This window comes from Emydura macquarii, unplaced genomic scaffold, assembly GCF_026122565.2.
Source record: "Emydura macquarii macquarii isolate MOO-44397 ecotype Brisbane River unplaced genomic scaffold, CSIRO-AGI_Emac_v2 contig_2994, whole genome shotgun sequence".
In the NCBI taxonomy this organism is placed as follows: Eukaryota; Metazoa; Chordata; order Testudines; family Chelidae; genus Emydura; species Emydura macquarii.
The window spans coordinates 4,518,769-4,538,931 of NW_027133131.1; the positions used below are offsets into that span (position 1 = coordinate 4,518,769).

The following is a 20,163-nucleotide window of genomic DNA, read 5'->3' on the forward strand; positions in this document are numbered from 1 at the left end:
AAAACCGTAATAAACCCCCTAATGAAAAGCTCCAGAGATTTTAAAGAAGTTAATGGTTATCAAACCCTGATACAACCTTGGCGTTTCTGGGACCGTCGCGGCAAACGTACACGTCTAAGAAGCAAACGGTATCGAGGGTAGCTGTGGACGGGCTCTTTCCAAATTCACGGCTATGACGATTGGCATGGAAAGGCCTGCAGCGTGTACGGCGGTTAGAATATTCAGCTTTCCTTCCCTAGCAGCAACAGGATGCAAGCAGGAGCAACAGTTGATCCTCAGCACCAAGTTCGCAGGCTGGTCTTGGGATCCTAATTAAGCACCTCTGAGACCAGCGCTGGAATAATGAGCACAGGGCTGGTGACGACAGTTTAAAAAGGAGGTTTAAAAACTGGAGCGGGTGCAGCAAAGAGACACAAAAGTGATTTATGAGCTGGGAAAAAATGTCTTCCGGTGAGACAGAGTTCAGGCTGGTTAGCTTATCAAAAAGACGACAGATCTAATTACCGGGACTAGCGCTAGGAAGGGGTGCTGACGACACACACTTCTGGCTGGAACTGCTCGGACCACCCCAAACGCCTCCTCTCGCACCCTCCCACTGCTGGGGGATGGGTGCTGGTCACTGCAGCCCGCTGATCAGCAGCACTGCTCTGCAACCCACCCCAGCGAATTTGAAGGTAAGTGTAGACCAGGCCTTAGACAGTGGAACTCATTGCCACTGGATGTTGCTAAGGCCAAGAATGTAGCAAGATTCAAAGAGGGACTGGGCATTTATCTGGATAACTGGGACATCCATTTAAAACAGACAGTACTAAACAAAGTGTTGGAAGGAGAGACAGAACTTCATGCTTCAGGGGTGAAGCCAAACTCAATCTCAAGGTTAGGGTTCTCCTGGGTGGGCAGATTATGCCGTCTGCCTACTTTTACCCCTGTCTCTGAGGCATCTAGTGCTGGCCACTGTCTGAGACAGGACACTGGGCTAGACTGAGCCCAGGGCAGATCTAGTGGAGCAGCTACTTCTGCCTGATGGTCCAAGGAAGGCAGCAATTGAAGCGCCCCCAGCTTTCAATCCTACATCTTCCAGTTCCCAAAGCTTCACTGGGGGGGCGCAGGCGGGTATGCACCACCCCTAGCCAGGTCTGTCTCATTGTTAATACACTTTCATACTGCAAGCCATCAAAGGGAAGGAAGCACAGGATCCCTGGGCGAGAAAGTCGGGTTGATCCAAGATGACAGCCCTTACTGACATCCCACTGTCCGTGCAGGGAATCTCCCATCATGCTGCTTACGGCCACAAACGCTCACTCCACACCACATGCTGCCTCACTCAAAGACCCTTCCTCTTCCCAGCAGGGACCAGGGTTAGTTATGAGCCTCAGTCACTAAAGGAGCAGAACAGGCAAGAGCAAGGGGTCAGATCAGGCCTCAGCTAGACAGAGGATTAAGGAAAAGGCTCCTCCATGCTCCTGGGGTGGCTGTATAAAAACATGACTTCCCTCCTAGAACCCACTACTTCAACCTCCCTTTCCGCAGTCTGACTGAGCCACCAGTGTGTTCTTCAGGAGAGAAAATACACAGGAGGCAGCAGAGCCTAGCAGGTAGGGCACTGGAAAGTCTCAGAACACCTCTGTTTTATTCCCGGCTCTACCACCAACCTGCTGCACGACTTCAGGAAAGGTTCTGTGGCTTTGTCTACACTAGGATTTAGAGACGTGGGGGTAGAGACACGGTAGTTTGAGCGAGCTAAGACAGGTCTTCTCAGACCAAGTAAAGAGAAAGCAAAGTGGCCTTTAGCACATGCTTCACTAGTTGTGTTAAAATCTATGCTCCTGACAACATCCCATCTTTAAATGCCAAACCTTGTTTTCCCATCCCCCCCCCACCACCACACACACACTGCAATGCTCTAACCGTGCTGGTCCTGTTAAATCAGTACAAGCCCCAGATGGGAATGCAAGATAGACCAGTAAAAAGGTGATTTGTACTGGTATCGTTTATTCTTGTAGGGGAAAAGGAAAGCGCTATACTTGTAGAAGGCGCAAATACACCAGCATATCTGTGCCCAGACTAGGGGTTGTATTGGTGTAACTGGATGGCTTTAAAAAAAAAAAAAAAAAATCACCCTGACCACCAGTCATACCAGGGCAAAACTACCTGCAGAGCAGGCCCGGGTCTAGTCCAAGCCTTGTTTCCCCTCCAGACCTTCACTGGCCTTTTGTTTGTTTAATTTGCAAGCTTTCCAGATGGGACCCATAGCACAGGTAGCAGAAATACCATGAGCATCATGATGCTAAAAGGAGCCAATTAACAAGCAAGCGCTAATGGCACAGTGTGTCCCACCCAAAGAGCTCACCAGATGTTTCCATTCAAGACCCCTCTCATCCCAGATAGCGTTCGGGGGAACAGGTGACTTAGAAATGAAGGGACGAAGCTGGGCTGTGTCTGTAGGAATCTCCCCCGCTCTTGTGTGTTCAGTGCCCGTTCCAAAGGAGTCTCTCTCTTTTGGGAAATGGATGAAATCTCTTTAGAGGTGGACCGGGCAACGAGCAGATTTAAAAAGGACACTCCGCGTGCAGAAGGTGCTGTTGAGTTGAGGATCTATTTACAGACATGAAGCCTTCACCCCAGGATTAGGAAGTTTTAGAGATGGGAACATTAAGCCCAAGGAGCTGTGATGTGGCTACAGTCATGCCCTGAGTCAGTGGGGGAGCTAGAAGAACCCAGGAGTCCCAGTTCCTAGGCTGCCATCCCAGTCACCGCGCCCTGCTGCTCTGGAGACGGGAGAGTTCAGCACCTGTGTGAGAATCCCTCTGCCTGAGCAGGTAACAAAGGCTTTCACTGGGGCAGATGCAAACCAAGGGAGAGAGAAAAGATGGGGTGGCCGCCCCCCATAGGAGCCAGCTGTACCGTGAAAATGTCAGAGCCTATTTATAAACCTTCTAATTCGGTGCTTATGCCACACCCTGCCAAACCTCCTCCGTCAATTAGCACCGTGCATTGTTCGAAAGTTTGTGGTAGCGCGGCTCCGCTGGCTGGTATTTACACATGGCACCCGGGACGGGGGGGGGGAACCAAAGAGACTTGCCCAGGCAGGCAGGAGCAATGGCAGAACCCCACGCAGCCGTTCCAGGGAGCAGATGAGAAACATTCGCTCTGTCTAAAGGTCAGCGAGGGCCTTGGAATGTCTCTCTGGCCCTTCCTCAAAATTCAGCTTCACAGATGTTGTCTGCAATGAAATGTCAGATGAGGATCGGGGTGGGGGGAGGAGGAGGGGGCGGTTAATAAAGGTTGAAACGGAAAAGGACGCAGCCCAAGACAGCAGATTCTTCCCCACCGCGGCGCCTTGATCAAACAGCCCGGCCCGGCTCCATCCGGCACATATGTACACGCGAGCAGCCATCACATGTGCTGCGACGTGGGGCTTGCGTTCACAGCTGCAATCCTTTAACAGTTGGAGAAGGTTTCGGCCCCGAGTTTGTTTTCGAAAAAGGCTCTGCAAGAGGGTAGAAATGCTCGAAGCGCTCCAGCTGGGAAGGGGAGGCAGCAGCGAGTGATTAGCACGAGGTTCTAGTGTTGAACCCCACTGACAGCACTACTGTGTGCCTCAGTTTCCCCATTTACGAACGAAGCATTACCTTCGTCCTCCTTTACCAGAGGGCTTTGGAATCCCCGGAGGAAAGAGGAGATGCAAGTACAAGGGCAAAAGGGGAGCACGGGGTATCTTCTGGCTGGGACATTTCACCCGGTAACCAAAAGCAATGACTGCCTATGCGCTAACAAATGCCTTCCACCCTGGCTGGACCACGGTGGAGGTGGTGATGGTGGATATGCTTGGCATTGGGCAGAGCCCGCTCACCAAACCAGAACAGGCTTCAGACACTGCTTTGCTCTTCGTTACAGCGCCAGCCACTCCAATCCCACAGACTGAGCTGGCCTCGCAAGCCCCACTCTGATGTTGGCAGGTATCACTGGCCCTAATTTCACAGGGCAGGAACCAGAGGCAGTGAGGGCCGGGCCTGGCCCATCGTCAATTGGCGGATCAGAGACAGGAATAGAACCCAGGACTCCTGACTCCCAGACCCCTGCTTTAACCAGAGCTCTCCCATTGCCGGGGGACAGCACGTGTTGGAGCTGTTTGAACACGTGGGACTCAGGGTGCCTGGAAACACCTAGTGCAGTGGTTTCCAACCCATGGCCAAAAGTGGCCCGCTGCTCCCTAGGGACCCAGGTGTAGCACACGGGGCTGCAGGCCGTGTGCTGTTTCCCTGCTGCAGCCAGGGGGGACAGGAGGTCAGCAAGGAGCTCCTTCTGTCTGGTTGCAGTTGGGGGTGGGATCGGGGGGCTGCTGGCGGAGACTGGTGGCCCTTCAGGGTTGTAAAAATTATACCTGTGGCCCTTGAGCCGAAAAGATTGGGAACCACGGACCTAGTGTAATGCAGCAAGCACAGGCTCCACCTCCAACCGAAAAGCAGCACGTGTCCAGACACAAAGCCCAAGATGCCCAAGGTGCGATCAACCCTAACCTGCAGCACTTTCCTTTCTCACCCTATGAAACGCAGCAGGGCGTTGGCAGCGACATTCAGTGCTAAGCCCTACAGCTGCACCCACAAGGCAGTGACCCAGGGACAAACTGCCCCACTGACCGCACAGCGGCAGGGAGGGAAGTGAAGCATGTTCCAGTGGGCGGGGCGTGCCGTCCAAGAACGGAGCCAGATCCATCTCAACCGGAGACTCCATCAGCTTGTGACAACACCCCACATGCGGAGGGTCAATGTCTCGGAGCACAGGCAGAGAACGGCGCGAGGAGTCAGCTTCTGTAGGGAAGCCAGCCCAGAAGCCCAGTGAGGCTGAAGAAGGGAGCATGGAGCCAAGCATGACACGGCTCTTGTGTCAGCCTGCTCCTCTTTGGGCCCAGCCCCCCTTTGATCGTCAGCCTCGTACCCTGGCAGGCAGGGAAAGGGGCCTAGTGCTGGACCTTGCCCACACCAGCAAGAAGCATGTTCACATGCTGGGCTTGTGGGACCAAGGCCTGGAAGCAACGTGACAACCGAGCCGCGCAGAGGGATCGTCACGTGGCAGCCTGAGATTTGCCCGCAGCCCATGAGAGACTCGCTCCTCACCCTCCCTCAGCCAGGATAAAGCCCACCCGATAATTATAGGGAGCACGCTCCAGGTAACCATGGCAGCAGGGGAATAGAAATCGCATGGCAGTGGCTCCAAGCTACAGAGCAGTGGAGGTGTCAGACGCGGGGAATGTCCCGAGATCTGGGCCGTCACACCCACTCCAGACCAGCTTCCTCTGCAAGGGCGTCCGAAAACTCTGCGGGGCAGGTGGTCCTGGATTAGCTGGCTTCTGCGGCAAGTAAACCAGCCGATGGGACTGCGCTAGCAACGCTGCTCTGAGGAGCGGAAAGAAGCGGGCCCACCGGGGGGATTTTACTGGGTGGCGCAGCAGAAAGAGCGATGCAGTTAGCGAGCTCTTCACCAACCTCATTTTACTGCAGCACCCCCGATGACAGACGGGCATCCGAAAGATACATTCATACCCTTCAACAGGCTCGCACAACCAGCTGGCTCACTAGCTTTGTGGCCCTCTTAATGAGAAACTGAGGCTTGGCACCTGGAGGAAGGAGTAAGAGGTTTTGGCCTCTCTAAGGGAGGGGCCTAGAGGTGAGAGCAGAGAAAAGGGAATGAGGACTCCTGGGTGCATAGCTGTGTAGGTAAAGGCAGGGAGTCCTGGATTTTATACTGCCCTAGAGATCGCAGCTAGTCAATTTCCCCATCTGTAAACACAAGGTTGATAACACTTATCCATCGATCTCAACATGTTTCGCAGAGATGGCTGAAAAGTGACATCTGAGCGACTTCTAGGCCCTGTTTCTCACAGCCAGACAGGGCTGGAAGCACCTTGTGCATTGGTATAAAGGCTTCTGGGACTGGGAAGCATCTTCAGAATTGATCTTGGCCCAACGATGAGAAAGAAAGAAAGTAGATCCCAGTTATACACAAGTAATAAAGATGCCCCAGACCTGCGAGGCAGAATGGCAGCCAGTAGTCCTGAGAGACCTCAAATCTTTCATCCCTAGGCCGAACGGGATGCGATGACTGTCTGGACTGTAATGCAGCACCGCTCAAGCTAAGCAGAGATCATACAGAGCGAGTCCTGCTGCTTTCCAGTGCCGGGTGGGAAGGAGGCACTGAAAGAGACCTTGGCAAAGACTACAAGGCTCTACCCTCTAACTTGGTGTTGATTACTACCAAGACACGTATGAGATCATGCACGGCTGCCCAGGTGTCTAAAAAGCAAAGCAAAGCACGGTTTTCAAAGGAGCTGCTTGGAACAATTCCACTTCTTTGATGGATTTCCAGGGGCAGGGGGAAATCCCCAGCACCACCCCCACCTCGAGCTTGGCTAAAAATAAGCAAGCATCTGTGTGTTTGTGAAATTAAGGGAGCCAGGCATCTTGGGAGGTGGCAATCTTGCTTTGGAGGAAAAGATCACACAAGCCTGCACATTCTTGGGTAATGCTAATTCTACTTTCCACCCACAGATCCCAAAGCACTGTATGCAGGACGGTCAGCATCACTTTCAGACAAGGGGAAACGGAGGCACTGGAAACAGAACCCAAGGTTCCAGACTCCCAGTCCAAAGCCATGTTCACTAGACCGTGCCTCCTCCCTGGTTAGCAGCTGGGTAGAAGATGCTAGTTTGGTCTCAATGGTTCCTTGGGCTCCCCTATTGTTGCATCAGCCTGTTGTCTCTTGTTTTAGACTTGGCTCGTCAGCGCCTCCTGGCAGGGAGTCTCTCTTCTGGGTTGTCCAATGCCTAGCACAATGGAGCACGGCGAGGCTATTGCAATACAAACAGCAGCAGCTACTGTAGCTTACGAGGCAGGGAAAGAGAATCTTTAAAACCTTATTCCTAGATCCAATCTGCACCCTGCCTATTAGTCCAGGCCCCATCAATTCAGAAGAATCTCCCTGTTTGACATCACAACCCCACAGCACCCGAGGAAGAATCCAAACTAACAAGCTCAGATCCAACCCTCCAAGCTCAGGCTACACCCCACTCCACCCGTAGTGCAGAGCCCGGCATTCTCGGCAGAGAGCAGCCAATCCCTCCAGGGGACCCCGAATGCCTGCTGACTAGGTCATGTGCCCTACAGATCCCCACTCCCGATCCCACAGGACTCTCGGCTCTGCCCCGGCACCTGCAGAGCAGGGTCAAGATGCTCTCTTTGGAATCCAGAGAGGCAGGAGACCCAGGGCAGGGGGAACGGGAGAAAGGGGATTATTTCCACGTTCAAAGCCGGCACCCAATCCAAAGACAGACATTGCCCATAGGTCTTCCATCTCTCACTCACCGTGCCGCAGACCTTCACGTCATGGAGCCGGCCCCACTCATCCTCATAGCTGTCCACCATCATGATACTGTCATCTTCCTCATTGCCCAGCTCGGCGTGGAGGTGGAGCCGGACCTCTTCTCCCAGAGAGTGCATCCCCACAGCAGGGAAGAGCCCATCTGGAGACAGCGGCATTATGGTGGAGCCCACCTGCGTGATACAGTCAGCAAAACCCTCCATGAGTGTCCTGGGCCTCCGGTGTCACCTACTCACAGCATAATAGGTCACTGGTATCTCAGCTGATCATGCCGGCACTGGCAGAGTTCAACATGGGAGCTGAACCCCAGCCTCTGCCCTATAGAGTGAGGGGTCTCTCCGGGTCACAGCTGAGCCATGTCAGTGACGATCTAGCCCCTGGAAGAGCAGCTCACACATTCTCTCCAGCCTCATCTCTGTAGAGATGCCCCCACAGCTGATGCCCCCAAAGCTGCGTCTAGGGGAGAGTTTCACCAGCAACTTCATTTTCAACAGATCCCCTCCCCCCACAACCAAGAAGAAACCCAACCGAATCGGCAACAGCTGCTACCGAGGGGTTCTCACCCTCTTTCCGTTCTTGGTGAAAAAGATCTGGGCTGTCTGGACCTCAAAAGAAACCGGCTCGATCCCGCAGCCGATCCGATCCCCCGAGCTGCATTTCGTCCCAAACTGTCGGCCCTTCACTCTGCCATTGTAGAGCCTGTAGGTGTGAAGAGCAAGGAGTGACCTTGGAAAGCGTTGTAGATGCCCCGGTGTGAGTATCCCTCTGACCCAGGCTTGGCACAAAGGGCAAAATGAACACGCAGGAGAAAGAGGAAACTTCATGCCTATAGGCCCCTGGGCTTCCGCAGTGACACACAGTATTGCCTGGGGTTAGGAGAAGGGCATCACTGATGGAATAACCCTCCCATTCTCATAGCAAGTTCCCAGGGGTCTCCCAGAGGATCCCAGGTAGCACCCAGCTAACCTCAATGGAGTTACACTCACCCCATGCAAGAAGCCATGTAGACACAGATGTCAGACTGGACATCTAGCCATCTTAGGTACTTGCCTGGCACCCCCAGCAGGTCTCTGAGCATCCCACAAACTTTAATCTATGTATTTGTGAGGCACGGCAGGGCTCCTATCCCCACATACAGGGGAACCAAGGCACAGAGAGGCTACGTAACTTGCCCAAGATCACCTAGGAAGTCTGGGAGACTTGAGCCCAGCCGGGTGCCCTACCCCTGGGCTGTCCTTCCTCTCTGGACATGAGGTTAGTGGGATGAGCACAGAGGGTACAGACCTTGCCACAGACGTGGTGCTGCCTCAGAAGGGAAGCAGATGGCGCAGCTCAATGGTGCGCCCAGCAGATGCCTGCTTAAGCATCTAGGGCTGACAGCGTCAGACATGCCCTGGCAGTAGCAGCTTGGCACATTTTCTGGAAGATTTACACAGTCCTTTTGACCAGAAATAAGGAACGTGCAGCTTGCAGCACACAGGGGGACGTCTACGTGGTGAGCGATACATACAGCGATCTACGTGTTGTTTCCCCATTAAACCTCTGACTCCCAGAAGCTGGGACTGGACGACAGGGGATGGATCACTCAATGAACTGCCCTGAAGCTTCTGGCACTGGCCCTTGTCAGAAGACAGGATACTGGGCTAGCTGGACATTCTTATGATCTTTTTGTCAGCTCAGGGCTTTTACTGCTGATCAAATTAATTCCTTCGTCCACCCCAACCCCCATCCACGCACAGCTCCCATGACAGCATCCAGCCCCCTGTACAGGAACTCTGTGCCCCTTCTCCCTCCATCCGCACCCCTCCCCTTCCTGCCCCGGAGTCCTTTTGAATCAGCAGCTCAGGAAATGCCACAGGAGACAAGCACGCGCCAACGTGCCGCTAATCAGGCGGACGGAGCAGCACCCAACTCACTTGCCATCGTCGGCGTGGTAGGCCACGGAATCAGGCAGCCAACCCGGCTGGTGGTCCAGGCTGTAATACTGCGGCACAAGGCCCACGGCGATGGTCCCCCGCACGCCGCTGTCCACAATTGACACCTGCAATTAGAGACGAGAGCATTCCCTGTCCATTCCAACAGCTGCGCATCAGGCCAGTAAGACTGGCTCGGCTCCTCAGCAGCAGCTGCTCATGCCAACACAGCGGCATTTTTAAGAGCTGGGCTCAGGCAACCGGCGAGGGGGCAGAGCCACGCTGCACAACGGACAGTCGGCTGCACCACCAGGGGCAGGGGTGGCGAGAGAGGTTAGACCCTCCGCGCTCGAACGAGGGAGAATGGAGAAAGAACGCTAGCAGGGGCCAGGCACCATCTCCCTAGACGGAGCTGGAGCTGTTCAGACACATTCCAACCAGAAACAGGGCACCAATTTATAACAGGGAGGGTGAATCACCACGAGAGCAAACCACCAGGGGAACTGGTGCAATTTCCATTTCACTTCACATCCAGACTGGATGCCTCTCCGCAAGGGATGCTTTGGTGGGACAAGTTACTGGGCCTGCTACAGGGGTAACTGGGTGAAATACTCCAGCCTGTCTTACGCAGGAGGTCCCTTCCAGTCTCAACATCCAGGAATCTCACTACAGAAACCCCTGGCTGAACATATGGCAAAGCCAGCAGAGCCCACAGATGCACCACGCTGAGCTAGCAAGAGAGGACAAGAGAGGGAGTCACCTTGAGAGAACGTCAAACACATATAAGGCTCTTTAGACCAGCTCAGACACAGGGAGTTCACCCAGCCCCAGCAGGCAAGGTTACCTCAAAGTAGTTGTTGTCTTTGGTTAGCGGGCGGGGGGCAACGTAACAGCCGACTTCCCCGGAGTTCCCATGGTAGCTGCAGAAAAGAAACAAGAGGTCCTGCTACTTAAACACTGTGATCTGGGCTAGCACTTTAAATGACAGGAGACGCTGGGAGGGGTGCCGAGGGGCATTGGCTGGGTAGCTGACCACACCCAACTGGCAAAGGTACCAGTCACGCTCATCTGCCAGCTGAGCTGTCATTACCCAATTCATCTCCAAGAGTCACCGGGCCAGAAGAGTAAGGCCTGGAGTTTCAGAAGTGACTGGCGATTTTGGGTGCCCCACTTGAGATACCTTGGAGGGGCTCAATTCTCAGAAAGCCCCGAGCACCCCCCCTGTGGAAATCAGGCCCCTTGGAAGTGTCTCAAGTTGGGACCCCCAAAAATCAAAAGTCACTTTGGAACATTTAGGCCCAAAGGCTCATAAAACAGATTGGACGGCTCTGCTTCCCAGGGACAGTTCCAGGGCATTCCACAGGGCCTGTGGTCCCAGCAACAGAAGTCCCTCTTTCCCCACTCCTCGTACTTGTGAGATTTGCAGCGGAGTTCAATCAGCAGCCTGCCAGGCCTCGGAAACATCATACCTGCAAATAACATTCTGCAGTTCTAGAGTACTTCCCGGCTGAGGATTTCAAAGCATGTTACATACACGTAAGCCTTATGGTGCGGTAGGTCATATCATTCCCCCCTCCCAATTCACAGATGGGGAAACTGAGGCTCGCAGCAGAGAAGGGGATTGCCTACGGTTGATGCCAAGAACTGAACCACAAAAGCATCCATCTCCTTTAGGGAAGTCTTGTTGCTTAGGTCATTTAAAATTAGCCTGGACGGGGACGAATACAATGACACAATGTGCCTTTTCTAGCTCTCCTCTGTGAATCTCAACGCGCTGGCATAACCCCAGGATGCTTCACTGTTCAGTGAAGATCTTCTGGTTACAGTGTTCCCCTGACACTTTTGGGTACGAGACCCAGCACAGAGAAAGGATCGAACTGGAGCTCTCAAGCAAGCCTTTCAGAGACCTCATTATTTTCACTTTACTGCTTCTTTTCCTAGCCGCAGAAGCAGAGCGAGATGGCACCCAACCACAATGGACCCCTGCCCCATGCTAGACAAGAAGACTGCGGGACATCCCCTAGTATGGCTGCTCCTTGCTCTGTGCCACTTTCCGGTTTGCCAATCACCTTAGCGTGTCCCCATCGATGAGAATGTGTTTGAATCTCTCCTGATAACGGACAGCCCGCACCTCCCGGATCTCCCGGATCCTTCTCCTCCAGTTCAGGAACCGGTAGTGCAGGTTCAAGTCATCCATTATGGCTGTGAGAGTCACCCTGTTAAGAGGAAGGGGGTAAGAAGTTGGCTACATGGCACATATAACAGGGGGAATGAGATCAGAGTCCCCCAAGCCAGCCACAAGGCGTTAGCCAGACATCAGAGGAGCCTACTGCCTGGGGTCTTGGAAGCCTGGCTCTTTGAATCACTGCAATACAGCACAGCATGTGATTTCTACAGCAGCCCTCTCATATCCCACACCTACCAATCCACTGTGCAAACTGCAACATTACTTCGAGGGACCAGGAGCCAGATAGATGCTGCTGTTCACCTACTTCTTACGCGGTGATCGAATGCCAGGGCATGCATAAAACACGTGACAAACAGTCAGGATGTCTTGCACCATCCATGTTAAGTATTATCTCTGTTCTACATGGTAAACTGAGGCATAGAGGGAAGTGACTTGCCCAAGGATACACAAGTCAACAGCAGAGAAGGGCAGAAAATCCAAGAGTTCTGACTCCTGGCCCCTGCTTCAACCTCTAAACTCACACTCCAACTCTAAACTCACACTCCAACTCTAAACTCACACTCCAACCAGGGGGTAGAATGCAGGAGTCTTGACTCCCAATCCTAGCTCTAACCACAAGACAACACTTCCTCTATTACTAGCCACTAAGGCAGAAATCTACAGAGAGAACACATCCAAGACTACATACCAGAGGCCAGACAGCATCCAGAGGGTCAAACGAACTTAACACCACTCCCCAGTGCTAACTAATACACCAGCTGGGGGAAATCTGTACAGAGATACCAGGAACTGGAAACAGACGCGCTCTTCAAAGCTCAGAGGGGGTACAGAGGAGGAGAAGAGAGAAAGCAGTATAGTTACAACAGAATGCTGGCCTGACTCCCAGGCCACACAGTGTCCATAGACACAGCTCTTCCTCCCCGAGCTGCTGGGGGTTGAGCCTTCAGAGAAACCTTGTCTCCTCTAACCCATGTAATCAAACGCAGCTGGACTGACAGACACCCTGCAGCTGTTTCCAGCTGTCTTAGCCCATAATCCATCACAATTCTGCCTGGCTCCAAAGACAGCCCCTTGCCATCTCCCGTTCCCAAAGCTCACACGCAGTGTCAGGAGTCACGCATGGAATATGGGCAGTTTGGCAGGTCCCACAGCGTAGAAAAGATGCAGGAGACAAGGGCTAACAGGGATTTTGCTCCCATGCCAGAAATGGCGACGTGTGCGTCACTTACTGTCTGCTCAGTTCGAACAGCATTAAATTATTATTATTACTATTTGTATTCCTGTAGCACTTAGAAGGCTCAGATAGGAACAAGACCCCACTGTGCTAGGTGCTGCACAAATCACATTCACCTGCCCCAAAGAGCTCACAATCTAAGAATAAGGCAAGAGACAACAGATGGATACAGACGGATGGGAGAGCTCAAGGAAACAACATTGGCCAATATGATGGGCAGTGCCTCAGCACACCCTTGCTAAGTTTTTTGTAGGCTCTACGGCAAAGCAGAGCTTTAAGGAGGGTCTTGGAGGAGGACGATGAGGTAGCTATCTGGATGTTCACAGGGATCACCCCCCAAACATGAAGGACAGCAGGAGACAAAGCATGAAAGCACTTGCTTGAAAATGTAACAGGAGGACGACAGAGGAGAGAGTCAACATCACCACTGCGACTGAGAGATGACAGGTAGGGTGGGGATAAGTTGTGTAACTTCCAAGACAGCTGGAAGAACTGCAACCCCAGCTGAGACGGAGACAACATCAGGATGAACCTGGCACAGCCTCCGCAAAAGGGGATGGTCTCAGGCCAATCCCTCAACAGAATAAAAGCCTGCAAGGTCTTGGACCCATCACAAATCCCTTTAAGAGTTTTAGCAAAATGATGCTCAGCTCTTCCCCTAGCAGTACCACTGACAAGATGTTGGTCAGTTTCATGGCTGCTGTTCAGAGCAACAGGAGCACCCATGAAACTGATCAGCCTCACCTCAGCTTCATTCTGCCTGCTGGGAAAAACCACTAGCAGCAGCTAGTACTGGAGCATTTTTCATTGGGGAGTAGCTGGAGAGAGGGGCAATGAAGGAAATAGCCCCCACACACAAATCACAAGGCTCAGCAGTAGGGTAAAGTGTCTCCTCTTTTTCTGTAGTCAGACGAGACAAACAGAGGGCACAGGCAGTGTCAGATTAGCACTGCTGGACTTGACAGAACCCATCTGCTACTTTAACCTCAGGTTTGATCAAGCAATACCTACACCTTTAATGAACACAGAGCTACTGAAACGAAGGGCATTTCAGTCATTCAGGCTAACATTTTCAAACTACGCCTGTAGTTTCAGGAGCCTCAACTGGAGTGCAGCACCTTGGTCCTGATTTTTAGGGATTTTCGGCATTCACATCTGCAACCAAAGTCACCAGGAATCGGGGATGTTCAGCACCTCTGAAAATCAGGACCAAAATGCAGGCCACACAAACAATTTAAGGTACCCCAAATCACTGGCCTCTTTTGGAAAAGTTGGTCTTAGAACTTAAGCTGTTCCCACCCAAACCATAATCTTTGCTCTGGACTGGAAAGCATCCAGCAGGCTTCTGGTGCTACATAAATAATTACTAATAGCATCAGTATACTGGCTCCTACAGCAGAGACTGCAGGGACAGTGCTTTAAAATCGAGGACAGATAAGATAGGCGACTAACCTATTTTATGTGGGATCTGGCCTCTTCCAGATCCTTGGCAGAGACAGGGCCCATGAAAGCATGTGCAGCAGTGAAGGAAATGCAGACATACAGTCATAACCAGGGACTCCTGATGCCAAAAACCCATCATAAGCACCACCCCTGGCACTCGCTCAGCACATGCCTAGTCCTGTGACTGGCCCCAGCCTCTCCCAGTGCCCAACCCCCTCCCCCCTCCCCCATGATCTCTGAGCCCCTACCTGCCACCACACACCTCCCGGCTACCACCTAGCAGCAGACTGGTCTCCAGACTACCACCAGCACTTCCGTTCCCCTCCGACAAGGAGGCACCCGCTTCCATCTGCCCACTCGCCTTCCACACCAGGGCACTGAGGCTATACCAGCCGTACCACCTCAGGAAGCACCTGCCACACTCACCTCCCTACAGCCAGGGGAACACAGGCCTCCTCCTCCTTCCCCTCCCTAGAGCACCCTCCATACCTAGATAACGCCTCTCCCCTTCCCCTAAACTACCCTGGGCATCCCCTCCCCCCGGGGCACTCCCTCTAACCTACCCTGGCCCCAGGACATCCCCTCCCCCTCGCCCCCTCCCTTTCCCTCACCCATCCTGCCTATCCCCTCCCCCTAACCTACCCTAGGCCCAGGGCGTCCCCGTCCCTTGTCCTTATCCTTATCCTCCTCCCCCTGGCTCTGGGCATCCCTTTCCCAGGTATCCCCTCCCCAGGTATCCCCTGCCCCCCAACGCACCCACTGCTTAGGGCATCCTCCCCTCCCCCTGCTATCCCTCCTTGCCCCTCCCCCCCCAGCCCGCCGAGGGCATCCCTCCCCCGTCCTCTCCCTCCTCAGCCCCTCCCCCACCGCGGGCAGCCCCGTCTCCAGCCCCCGGGCGCCCCCTTACCCAGCCAGGCCCGCCGTCGTCTCCCTCCATGGACCCCGCCCCCTCTTCTCTCCCGTCCGGCTCCGGTCCGACTCCGCCGCCCGCCAGTCACATCCGGGTAGAGCCCGCCCGCTCACACCGGCCGGCCCACCGACTGCCGGCCCCAGCCAATCCCCGGCCGCTCCGCGCTGAAGGGCAGCGCCCCGCACCAATCGGCGGCGGGGACGGGAGAAGGCGGGGCGGGGGCTGAGCGGGGAGCCCTGGCGGGGGGAGGGGCTGGACACGTGACGCTAGCGGCTGCGGGGGTGCGCCGGGTGGTGACGACACCGGCCTCGCTCGCGGCGCGTGTTTATGACGTCAGAACTGCAAGGCGGGGCTAGGCGCGATCCCACCCCGTTCCCTTACCCTGTCCTCCCCAGACTCTGAGCTGCGGGCAGCCTGGGCTCTGGGGCGCCCAGGAATGGGGGGGGGGCCTGCACACTGGACTGGGCGCCCTAGAGTGGGAGGGGCTGGGGGAGTAATAATGGGGGGCCCCAGGCACTGGACTGCGGGGGGGCAAGAATAGGGGGACTCCTGGGCACTAGAGTGGGGGGGTGCGGGGACTAATAATGGGGGACTGCAGGGGGGCCAAGAATAGGGGGACTCATGGGCACTGAGTGTGTGTGGGGGGGGCCAAGAATAGGGGGACTCCTGGGCACTGGAGTGGGGGGGGGGCCAAGAATAGGGGGACTCCTGGGCACTGCAGGGGGGCTAGGAGAGATTCCAGAGGACTGGAAAAGGGCAAATACAGTGCCCAGCTATAACATGGGGAATAACTACAACCTGGGGAATTCCAGCCCAGTCGACCTCACGCCTCTACCCGCAGAGATGATGGAGCCAATAACGAAGCAATCACTTTGCAAACACCTGGAAGGCAATAAGTAACAGTCAGCATGGGTTTGTCAAGAACAAGTCATGTCAAAGCAGCCTGAGAGCTTTTCTTTGACAGGGTGACAAGCCTCGTGGCTGGGGGGCAGGCGGTAGATGTGGTGTATCTTGGCTTTAGCAAGGCTTTTGATGCTGTCCCACGTGAACTTCTCTTAAACAAACTAGGGAAACACAACCTAGATGGAGCTACTGTAAGTCGGGTGCAAAACTGGTTGGAAAACCATTCCCAGAGCGTAATTATCAGTGGTTCAGAGTCATGCTGGAAAAGCATGACGAGTGGGGTTCTGCAGGGATCAGTTCTGGGTCTGGTTCCGTTCAATGTTTTCATCAATGATTTAGATAACGGCATAGAGAGCACACTTATTAAGTTTGCAGACGATACCAAGCTGGGAGGAGTTGCCAGGGCTTTGCAGGGTAGGATTATAATGCAGAATGATCTGGACAAACTGGAGAATTGGTCTAAGGTAAATAGGATTAATTCAATAAGGACAAATGCAAAGTACTCCGCTTAGGAAGGAACAATCAGTTGCACACGTTCAAAATGGGAACTGACTGCCCAGGAAGGAGTACTGCGGAAAGGGATCTGGGGATTATAGTGGATCACAAGCTAAATATGAGTCAACAGTGTAATGCTATTGCAAAAAAAAGCGAACATGATTCTGGAATGTATTAACAGGAGTGTTGTAAGTAAGACACGAGTAGTAATTACACTCTACTCAGCGCTGATTAGGCCTCAGCTGGAGTATTGTGTCCAGCTCTGGGCGCCACATTTCAGGAAAGATGTGGACAAACTGGAGAAAGTCCAGAGAAGAGCAACAAAAATGATTAAAGGTCTAGAAAACATGACCTATGAGGCAAGACTGAAAGAACTGGGTTTGTTTAGCCTGGAGAAGAGAAAACTGAGAGGGGACATGATACCGGTTTTCAAGTACATAAAAGGTTGTTACAAGGAGGAGGGAGAAAAATTGTTCTTCACCTCTGAGGACAGGACAAGAAGCAATGGGCTTAAACTGCAGCAAGGGAGGCTTAGGTTGGACATTAGGAAAAACTTCCTGCCTGTCAGGGAGGTTAATCACTGGGATAAATTGCCTAAGGAAGTTGTGGAATCTCCATCATTGGAGATTTTTTAAGAGCAGGTTAGATAAAACACCTGGCAGGGCTGGTCTAGATTTTACTTGGTCCTGCCATGAGTGCAGGGGACTGAACTGGATGACCTCTCGAGGTCCCTTCCAGCCCTGTGATTCTATGATCCCTGGGTGCTAAAATGAGGGCTGGGCAACTAGGGTCCTTTAATGGGGGACCCCTGGGCACTAGGAGGGGGCAGGCAGTTAGGGCCCTAGACTACGGAACCCCCCAAGGACTCTGTAATGGGGACCCCCATGGCCCTATAACAGGTGACTCCTGGGGACTCAAATGGAGTTGCCACTTCGAGTCCCTTAATGGAGACCTCCCGAGGGTGCTATGAGGGGTGCCAGCTAGGGCTCTTTAAAGGGAACCCCTCCCCAGGGCACTGAAATGGAGGAGGTGGCCCTAAGGCCACCCAAGGCCCTTACAATAGAGTGACCACCCGAGTCTTATAAGGGGATGATACCCCAGGGTTTTATGACGGGGGCTCCCCATGGCATTATGATGGAGAGGGACCAGTGAGCCCTTCTAATGGGGGGCACCCGAGAGCCCTAAAATGGTGGGTGACTTCCCAAAGCCTGTATAAGCCCAGGGGTCCTCCAGGACACTGCTGATCACTCCAAGGACATTAGACCCGCTTCCCAGGCCTATCATACCGTTTAGGTGCTGGTTGGGACAGGGAGCTAACCCCTCACAGCCCCTGTATGAGTCCCAGCCCCCTCCCCATTCTCACCAGTTGCCCTCTGGACTTCATTTATGGGCCCGCCCACCCGGTCTTTCATATCGATCTCTGTCTAGTAGGCTTGCTTGTCTAGCTTCTAGCTCATCAACGTCATATGCTTTCCAAGCCCTGGTCACTCTTCCTTGGCACAGGAGGGAGATGTATAAAATTGCAAGCACGGATGGTCAGATATTATTTTTCTTCTGAAGCTTTGGCCCCGGTGTTGGATGAGGGGGCTAGCGGGTCATGCACCAGCCTGCAACTCAGAAGATCTAGCTTCTATTCCCACCTTAGCCACAAACTCTCCCAGCTGCCCTTAGGCAAGTGACTTAATGTCTCAGTTCCTCACCTGTAACGTGGGGCTAACGCCCCATAGGTGTGCTGTGAGGGTGAAATTCATCTGTGGGGGGTGGGCTCAGTTCAGGCGCTGAGGAGAGAGATCAGTGGCTCCCTTTTCAGTACTCACTGCAGGTTGTTAGCGGCACAGAAAGCAGGTAGGTGGAAAGCCTGCCATGGCCCGCGCTGTCCTTGTGACGCTTCAGCCTCTGTGTGCCTCCAGCCTGCCCCTAAAATTGCTCTGGCCCCTGTGGGTGCGCAGCTCACCCCACTGCACTGTGGGTAGCTCTGGGACGCTTGCATGCTACCTACCCTTCCTGGTTACTCTGGGCCGTGACACCGCAGAGCTCCTGGCTTTTTGCAGCTCAGGCACCTTCCAGGTTTCGTCAGCGCCCAGGACGTTTCCCTGGCTTCCCTCGCCCCATCTCTGATGCTCTATTTTGTGAGACTGGGGAACGTGCCCAAGGTAACCCCACAAGGGCGCCTGGCAGCTCGGTGCATCGCTATCAGGCTATGGACTCACCCGCTTCTCTCTCCCTGCCCTCCCCCAGCCGAGCCAGGACTCAGGAGAATGAACAGGTTGCAGGCCCCCTTTCTCCTGCTTTGCGCCCTTGATGTCCAGTTCAGAGGGCTTCAGAGAGGCCAGATTTAACCTGAAACCCTGCCCTGAGTCAGGCTGAAAATGACTTGATCACTTTACTGCTCCTGTCCCACCCATGGGGGGCTGACTCTTCCCCTCTCACCCCCTCTGCCCCACCCTGAGAGGGGCTATCTCTGTCCCAGAGCCTCCCTGTCCCACCCCAGGCGGGGCAATCTCTGCCCATCTCAACCCTGGTACCCTCTCGCCCTGCCTTGGAAGGGGTGGGCTCTGCCTTTTCACACCCTCAGCCCCACCCTGAACAGGGCCATCTCTGCCCCTCTAGCCCCAAATCCCCCTGCCCCATGCTGGGAGGGGCCATCTCTGCCCATCTCACCCCACAGCTCGCCCCTGGCCCCTCTCATCCCCATAGCAGAGCTCCCTCTGCCCCACTCCGCCTCCATCCATTCGTCATCCTAGACATGCCTGCATTTGAACTCTACCCTCTTCTGTTTTTAAACCACGGGCCATATTCCTTCCTGGAGTAAGTCCCAGTCCCTGAGGTCCCTCTCTCCCCTCTGACCTGCGGCTCTTGGCTCTGTGCGTGTTCCCTTCCCCCTGTTAGCTCAAGCATCCAGCCTGCCCTCCTGCAAGCAAAGCCCGCCCCACCCAGTCACTCCTTCTGCCGCAGGATGAAGGGGATGGTGCCCACATTGCTGGGGCGACCTGGTGCGCACTGCGCTGAGTCCTCCGGGCTGAGGGGCGGCAGAGGCGCCCGAGTGGAGCACCCGTCAAACCTCTGCTTTGCCAAGAGCAAGCAGGTCACCTGAGGCTCTGCCACAGCTACTGGCGAGGACGATGCAAAACCAAGACCTCTGACCACCTGCGCTCGGACCCCTCCATCATCCGCATCGCTAACCAGCGGGGAGGAGATTTGACGAGCAAGGGAAATGCACTTTCTCTGCTCCCCGGCTCGGGGAATCTCTGTTTTTCCATGGGTTGCATCACCATTTACTAAATGATTGCCCCCAATCTAGAACTCTGTGGTAGTTGCTGAGTTACACACACAAACCCTCCAGAGCGTCCCAGCCACCGCCGGGAGAAAACTCGGATGCACCTGCTCCTTGAAGCTAAAGGAGACTCTCCATCTGCAGTAGAGGGCCTCTGACACACAGTGGAGTAGCTCTGTTACCTATCCAAGGCAATGGTGAACAGAGGCGAAATGACTTGCTGAGATCTCTCAGGAATCTTATGGAAGAGCCGGCAGTAGACGCCAGGAGTCCCAGTGCCCACTTTGTTGTTCTAACCACTCAACCACACAGCCAAGAACAGAGCCCAAGAGTCCCGGCTCTGGTTCCCCTGCTCTAGCCCCTGGATCACATCCCTCCCCTAGGCTCTGATCCTCCTCGGCATGGCGCCTTGCATTAGTCGGTTAC

At 54.2% G+C, this 20,163-nt stretch overlaps 1 protein-coding gene across 3 annotated transcripts in view; it reads right to left on the minus strand.

The window, feature by feature from the left end:
- SPRYD3 (SPRY domain containing 3) overlaps positions 1-15,168 on the minus strand; it is a 33,272-nt gene extending 18,104 nt beyond the window's left edge. Inside the window, exons 1-7 of one of the 3 annotated variants that reach the window (XM_067529547.1) lie at positions 15,063-15,168; positions 14,165-14,197; positions 11,360-11,506; positions 10,135-10,210; positions 9,294-9,418; positions 7,941-8,076; positions 7,362-7,550 (exon numbers count right to left, since the gene is read on the minus strand). In XM_067529547.1, the coding sequence (XP_067385648.1) occupies positions 7,362-7,550; positions 7,941-8,076; positions 9,294-9,418; positions 10,135-10,210; positions 11,360-11,487 (654 nt within the window). In that variant the 5' untranslated portion in view covers positions 11,488-11,506; positions 14,165-14,197; positions 15,063-15,168. Of the gene's footprint in view, positions 1-7,361; positions 7,551-7,940; positions 8,077-9,293; positions 9,419-10,134; positions 10,211-11,359; positions 11,507-12,166; positions 12,219-14,164; positions 14,198-15,062 lie in introns of those variants that run through there. The other 2 variants (XM_067529546.1, XM_067529545.1) reach the window with 2 other exon arrangements.
- Between the last annotated feature and the right edge of the window lie 4,995 nt (positions 15,169-20,163).